Below are 7,177 nucleotides of genomic sequence, written 5' to 3'. Positions count from 1 at the left end.
CCTGTCCATGTAAGCCTTGTTTAGCTCTAAAGTTTACTCTATATCCAATCGAATGTTTGACACATGTATGGAGTATTAAATATAGGCTAAAAATAACTAATTGTATAGTTTACAACTAATTTAAGAGATGAATCTTTTAAGCCTAATTAGTTCATGACTTGACAATGTTGTGCTACAGTAACACATGTGCTAGTGACAGATTAATTAGGCTTAAGAAATTCGTCTTGCGGATTACTGACGGATTCTGTAATTTATTTTTTTATTAGTATCCGAACACCTCATACGACACCCTCATGTGACACCCCAAAACTTTACCCGAGGATTTAAACAAAGCCTAAATTCTAACAGAAATGCTATACAACACACATATGTTTTAGCATAAAAAACACATGGATTTTCTCTCTCTCCCTCTCTCTTTTCAACCGTCTCCCTCGCCGGTTTTGGTACGGCAACGCCGACGGCGAATCCTCTGGTGAAGCTCTGAACCCACAGCTAGGACCTAGTTGGGGCCCAACCTTCCGGCAGGCGACACCTGCCGTCGTCGGATCCATCCTGTGCCCGATCTTCCCGGGTCCTGGTCCAACTGGGGGTGCCACACGCAAGCAAGGCCCACCGCTAAGGGAGGCGCAACGTCGACTGCATTCGTCGCGCCGGTTTCGCTTGTCCTCTTGCCCTTTCATAGAAAAAAATTGTTTCTTGTGATATGTGGATCTGTTATCTTGTGATTGTCTGGAGGTAGAAGAAGGCTGGAGATAGAAGGAGGATAGAGATCGTTGAATCTTAATTCTATGGTGTAAAAAAATTCATGTGTTGAAAGTGCATAAAACACATTGTCGTTGCTCAATTCTAATATTTTGTCGGAAACGTGCGAAGAGGGACGTTCTTTGTTAATAGCCGGGTTAAAAGACAGCATCGCAGGCAGCTCCAGCTTCCCAGCTAGCTTGTGGCACACACAAACAACATAATTCCTCACTAGTGTTCTGTTCAAACTTGAAAAGCAGCAACACCAACACGTCTGGCAAGAACCCGATGTTCTTTGCATCAGAGGCCAAGACATAAAGCATCCCAATTTCCTCCCTCTTTATTTCCCCTGAAGCTTTAACAAAAGAGCAAAGCATAATCCATTCATCAGTCCCTTCCAACTAGTTGCAACTTGCAAGAACAAATGCGAACGATGCAGATGCTCACCCACCTGACCTGACCGATCGCAGAGGCAGGCCGGCGGACATTGCTGAAGAACCCAGGCACCCAGCCATGTCGTCGTCGTCGTCGTCAGGTCCGGCGAGAGGGAGCAGCGCTAGCGCGGGCGAGAGCCTCCGGAGCTCGTGCAACGACTTCGCCCGGACCCTGGCGCGGCTGCCGGCGACCATCATGGAGGGGCTGTCGAGGTCCATCCCCCGCCGCGCCCCGAGGAGGAGCCACCACCCCTCGGCACTTCCCCACCATCTCCAGCCACCGCCGCCGCAGCTTCCACCGCTCGTCCCCGAGGAGCTCTTCTTCTTCAGCGTGTTCGAGCAGCAGTACGGCGGCCACCACCCCTTCTTCTACGGGTGCCGCTTCGCCGACGCGCTGCGGGCAGCGCGGAGGGAGGGCAGGCTCGTCTTCGTGTACCTCCACGACCTGGGCCACCCCTACACCGAGCCCTTCTGCCGGAGGACGCTCTGCGCCGACGTCGTGGTGGAGTTCCTCGACGCCAACGTCGTGTCCTGGGGCGCCGTCACCGGCACCGGGGAGGGGCCCGGCATGGTGGCCTCGCTGCAGCCCGGCAGCTTCCCGTTCTGCGCCGTCGTCGCTCCCGTCTCCGACGAAAGCATCGCGGTCCTGCAACAGGTAGTGGCTGTCCGCCCTCCGCCGTCGTCGTTTTTAAACGTCGATCGGCAGAGTCTGCAATGCATATCTTTGCCTTTGCCTGCGACAATTGTGATTTTAGCACGTTCGGTTTTTGTGCCAAGAACTGCAACACGCACGCCTTGTGATCTGTGATCTCCATCACTGCAGGTAGAGGGGCCAGTCTCACCGTCAGAGCTGGTGGAGATCTTGCAGCGCACCATTGACGAGCAGGGCGCGGCTTTCAGACCCTCCAGGCCAGTCGAGCAAGCTGCTGCTGCCAGATCCTCCAGATCGGCAGAGGAAGAAGAGAGGTGGAGATCGGCGCAGCGGCTACGACAAGAACAGGACGCTGCTTACATGGAGTCCCTCCGGAAGGACCAGGTAGTCTTTTCTTGTCATGGAAGCACATATCTGAATTTTTTGCTCTGAAGAGCCTACTGAACTCTTTTGGCTGCAGGAAAATGAAAGATCTCGAAAGAGTCAGCAAGAGAGAGCTGCCATTGCCAGACCGAGAGCAGGTAACGAGCTTCGCCCAAGACGTGCAGGCCAGGCACCAAGAGAACCTACCACCAAGACGACTCAGATCAGAGCATCCCCTCACAAGGAAACTGCACCTGCACACAGAACTGAACCAAACACCAAGGTATGATAACGGGTAGCTTCTGCAGACAAGAGTGTTCTTTGTTTTTCAAGAAACATACGTGTTGTCGTACAAGAAACAGTAGTACTCTGGTAGATTTGATTACGGCATTACGCATACGGCTCTGGTCTAGTGGCCTATGCTGTCAGGTTTGAACTACGGCCTTTTTTTGCAGATAATGATAAGATTTCCGAACGGTGAGAGAAGGCAGCAGAGCTTCCATCACACGGACACCATCAGAGAGGTCTACAGGTATGTGGACTCCCAGGGCATACCAGGAATTGGAAGCTATCAGCTCGTGCGAAGCTACCCAAGGAAGACGTACGGTCAGCAGCAGCTGGGGATGACTCTCGGAGATGCAGGTTTCTATCCGAGTGTGACATTGTACATTGAGCAGCTCCAGTGATTATACATGCTGTAATCGTGAAACCAACATAAGCAAGTGATGCATGGGTATATCTGGAGATGTGTACCAACCTTAGACAAATGTCTGTGTATATTCTTTAACTCAAATCCACATGTTTCACTTAGTTGAGAACCTTGTACTAGTAACCCACATATTTCATTTAACAAGGACCTAGTACTAGTACATATTTTATACTAGGTTTTCTTTTAAAAAAATATATAATAAGTTCTTTTCTTTTGGAACTAGTAAGCCCCTCAGTACCCAAAATAATTTAACAAATAAGCCATCTAAGCAGTTCTTACATACATGTGAATCGCTCCTATGTGCTTACAAAGCTGAAGCCGGGGAAGATCACAGCTTCAATAAAAATCCAACTAACCATCAGAATCTTCATCATCGCTGGGCTGTTCGTAAATTTCAAACTCCCCATCACTTGCATCAGCGTTGATAGGAGCATCACCTGATTTGTTTTGGCCATCTTCCTGCAATGGCAAGCTGCGCAGTACTTCTTCGAGGTATCCATTCGAGAAGCCTTCACCAAATGTATAGGAATCACCTAAGGTGAAATCATGAATATCCTCTGCCATAGGTGGAGAATCATAACCATCCAATTCCTCTTCCTCTTCTTCACCATCCACATCTTCACTATCAGAGTTGTTAGGGCCAACTTGATCCTCAGTTCCAGTTTGTGTGGCAGGAACTTCATCAGCATCATTATTTTCTTTTGACCGCTCAGATCTCGAAAGGGCTTCCTGCTTCTTGGACCTTTCAATAAGTTCATGGGCATTCCTCAACAAGTTTTTAGCCTCTTCATTGGGCAATAAAGAGAGGAACCTTATGCTCACTTGCAACCTCAGTGTTTTGATCATTGGCTTAGAAAACCAACCTGTAGAACGTGAACAAACTGATTGATAAGAAGGTTTTCGAATTTCTGCTTGAATAAAGTCATCCTTCAGTTCATATAATTGCAGGAAGATGAAACTCTGTGATGGCATTGCTTCAAGCTTGCACATATCTGCCCACTTTTGAGCCCCAGAATTCTTTGGCCTTAGAAGATACCGTAGCTCAGGAGGCATGCGAAAATCAATTCTCTGATATATTTGTGACTCAGAATCTTTACGAGGGTCATATCCTCTTCTGATCCAGAATTTTCCAAAGGGTCCAGTAGAGAAGTAGTATCCAGCTCTAAACAGAAGCCTTTTGAATTGGCTTTGAGAGACATGCACACTATCATCAAGCAACCGTTCATAAAGTGATTGCCTTGGCCACACAGGACGCTCATCAAACAATTTGCAGACAGCCATTTGCCAATCCCAATCTACAGAATTCTTTCGAACGTGGTCTACCCAATTAATCTTCTCCGGGACAACTTGAGTGTTGAACGGAAGGGCAAGAGTTGGTCCAACGTTCATCTCCCACCGTTCTTGTATGACTCCCCTGTGCATGGTTTTAGATAGGGCATTGGACGATGGTAGAAGCGCTATCTTTGTTGGTCTATCCTTCACTGAGAAGAATGGGGGCACCAACATCATGACATCTCCATCTGCTTCATGATGTCCTGTCTTATCTAAATTCCTTTCGTTATCATTTTGAGAATCTGAATGTTTTCTTTTTCTCGTTTGTGCAGCATGCACTGGAACAACATGTTGAAAGTCTGCCATACCTTCGAAGTGGTAGGCAGTCCGGACACGAGCGACCACCTCGGCGCAAGGTGCCGCAGCTCCCTTACGCTTGGAGAGGCGCAGCAGAAGGCCAGTGGAGGCGCGGGACTGGCCGAAGGCTGGATGGCAGTAGGGGTCCTCGGGGCGGAAGCGGAGCTCGAGGCGGGCGCCGGGATCGGAGCTCCGGACCTTGGCGATGCCCGGGAGACCGCCGAGGGTGCGGGCGGCGCGGGCGGGGGAGGAGGGGTAGCCCGGGTAGTGCACGGCGAAGACCTCGGCTGCTGGTAGCGTGCCGGAGATGGCGCCGTCTGTGATGGTCCATGGGGACGGCGGGGTCACCGGCTCTGGCGGCGCGGTGGTGGGGAAAGAGGGCGAGGAAGCCATTGGACTCAGGAAGGACTACGCCCCAGGTGGGACGAGCAGATAGCTGGCGGGGAAGAAAGCAGAGGAAGGTGCGCCGGTCGCGGCTGCGGGCGAGGGCGTGCTTGCGGCGGCGCGAGGGGCCGCGAGGGCGCACGGGCGCCGGAAGGGGCCGGTCGCCGGCGGGGCGAGCGCGCGGTCGCGGCTGCGGGTGAGGCTCTGGTCGCGGGCAAGGGCGAGCTTGCGGCGGCGCGAGGCGCGAGGGGCCGGTCGCGGGGGAGCTTTGCCCGGCGGTTGGGGAGGAAGGAGATAGGGAGAAAGAGCTGGTATAACTTGGTTGGGCCAGTATATGCCGGCGCACAGTTTCCTTACAAGCACGGCCCACTAGTCACCAGTTGACAAACAGCATGGGCCAACCCAAATCATAGATAGATGTTAGCACTGCAGGAGAAAATTTACATTTTTACTATTATACGATTCCCATCCTTAAAATGACAATTACATGTTTATCAGAAATAAGAGACGAAATCTTATTTGTCAAAAACAAACGTTTTTAGGTACGTGGCGTGCTAGGTCAAAATGACAGCGTGGCAGCGCATTGCGAAACGACGAAGGTATCCCAGCCCTGCTCCTCTCTCTCCCTCTCTCACAGTTAGGTCCCACAGCTTCTCTCACCGCCATGTGGGCCCCACTTGTCAGTTTCATCTCCCACCTCCAGCACTTAGATGGGCGACAGCCAGACACGCTACGCTCGCCTCCGTCCGCAGCGGGCCGGAGCACCGCCGGCCGCCACATGCCATGGTCGAAGCTCCATTGCCACAATGGAGTGACGGCACACGTGGCCCATGGAGCATCGCAGTGTTAGATTGATCTCTAACCCTAACTGGACCCAACGGTCCATTTGGGACTTTGATTTGTGCCCTGATCAGGGGCGCACAGCCCACCATGGCTGGAGGGCCCCTGTCATACTGCGCTATAAAAAGAGATAGGGGCCGGCGGCTCTTATCACGAGGTTGACCTGAGCCGAGTTCCTCACCGACACCAAAACCCTAATCTGATCAAAGAGGGGCGCAGCCAGTGACGGGAAGCCACCAGCCGTGCCGCCCACTCCAACGACGTCGACGTCTTCATCGCCCTCTTCACCGATCGTCGCTGCCCATGCGCAGACTACATCAACGAACGTGATGGCGTCCACTGAACCCACCCCCTATGCGGTGTCAGGTTCAATATCTTCTCCGTTCCCTCTCTGTCTCTCTTGTTCTACATCTATTAGGATGAACTACGTCCTTTATCCCGTATAAAATCACTCTACCAGCTAGATCTATGATCCTAGTGATCCTATAGCCCTAACAATGGTACCAGAGCCATCGGTTTCTAGGGTTTTTAGATCTAGAACGGGTAAACCGAATAGAAAATAAAGTAGAAGGTTAGATCCAGTGCGGGTCTAACAAGAACAGAGGGTTCGGTTGAACCCTAACCCTAACTGGGTTAAGAAAATGAGAAAAAGAAGAGGGTTTTGACCTTAAGAACGTAAGAGCCGAATCCTAAACCCGTAAAAGCTTTCACGGGGAAGATAAACAGTGAAACCCTAACCCTAACTTCGATCCCCATCCCAAATCAGTTGAATCCGAGCACCGACATAGAAGCAAATCCAAAGGGGAAGGGGTGGCCTACCTCGCTGCTGCGCAGCGCTACTGCTTTGCCGACGTGCAGGGAAAAGAACGCTGAGCCGGGGGCACTGCTCGCCGAGCTCTGGCCATAGAGGCACCATGGCTAGGCCGCTCGCTCACCCGTTGGGGAGCGCGCACGCCGGCGAGGGGGTCGGCAACGGCGCTGGGGCTCGCTCTTGTCACCTTTTCATCCGCTCGACTCGCTCGGTTGCCGCTAACGCTGCGCTGAGGAAAGAGGCGAAGAGAGAGGAAGGGAGGCAGCGAATGACCTAGGGTTCGGGGTGTCGACGCTGTCGCCTAGGTTTTGTTCGCACGAAAATGATGCTGAGCCGTCGATCTTGATCGAGCGGCTGCGAACGGCCGGGCCGACTTTTGGCCTAGGCGGGCGAGGGCGTGAGGCCAAATTCCCGGCCTAGGCCCAGGTTGCGGCCTGGGCGTGGGGGAGTGCGCGGGAGAGCATGTGGACGGTAGTGGGCCAGGCCGTTTTGCCGACCGGGCCGAAGGAACAGTACGAACTTGAGTCATTTTTGTTTTTTTCTTTTTCCAGTAAAAGTTTTATCTCCTAGAAAATGGATAAATGGCTTAAAGAAAATAGAAAAGAGATTTGTCC

At 52.0% G+C, this 7,177-nt stretch overlaps 2 protein-coding genes across 2 annotated transcripts; one reads left to right on the top strand and one right to left on the bottom strand.

Annotated features, from left to right (window-relative positions):
- Positions 1–1,105: 1,105 nt before the first annotated feature.
- Positions 1,106–3,251, top strand: LOC136549931 (plant UBX domain-containing protein 10-like). The gene is made up of 4 exons (XM_066541366.1): positions 1,106–1,830; positions 1,999–2,211; positions 2,288–2,473; positions 2,646–3,251. The coding sequence occupies exons 1-4, from the start codon at positions 1,255–1,257 to the stop codon at positions 2,874–2,876; spliced, it is 1,206 nt and encodes a 401-aa protein (XP_066397463.1). The 5' UTR covers positions 1,106–1,254; the 3' UTR covers positions 2,877–3,251.
- On the bottom strand, positions 2,832–5,183 carry LOC136549930 (uncharacterized). The gene is made up of 2 exons (XM_066541365.1): positions 3,183–5,183; positions 2,832–2,885 (listed from the first exon to the last, which is right to left on the bottom strand). The coding sequence occupies exon 1, from the start codon at positions 4,919–4,921 to the stop codon at positions 3,251–3,253; it is 1,671 nt and encodes a 556-aa protein (XP_066397462.1). The 5' UTR covers positions 4,922–5,183; the 3' UTR covers positions 2,832–2,885; positions 3,183–3,250.
- Between the last annotated feature and the right edge of the window lie 1,994 nt (positions 5,184–7,177).

The sequence above is a fragment of the Miscanthus floridulus genome, chromosome 4, assembly GCF_019320115.1.
Source record: "Miscanthus floridulus cultivar M001 chromosome 4, ASM1932011v1, whole genome shotgun sequence".
NCBI classification, from domain to species: Eukaryota; Viridiplantae; Streptophyta; class Magnoliopsida; order Poales; family Poaceae; genus Miscanthus; species Miscanthus floridulus.
This window is presented reverse-complemented; position numbering and strand designations above follow the sequence as displayed.

Coding starts and splice junctions, on each gene's coding strand:
- LOC136549930 (XM_066541365.1), bottom strand. CDS start 4,921: ATGGCTTCCTCGCCCTCTTTCCCCACCACCGCGCCGCCAGAGCCGGTG.
- LOC136549931 (XM_066541366.1), top strand. CDS start 1,255: ATGTCGTCGTCGTCGTCGTCAGGTCCGGCGAGAGGGAGCAGCGCTAGC. Junction 1,831..1,998: donor GCATCGCGGTCCTGCAACAG/GTAGTGGCTGTC, acceptor CCATCACTGCAG/GTAGAGGGGCCAGTCTCACC. Junction 2,474..2,645: donor GAACTGAACCAAACACCAAG/GTATGATAACGG, acceptor CTTTTTTTGCAG/ATAATGATAAGATTTCCGAA.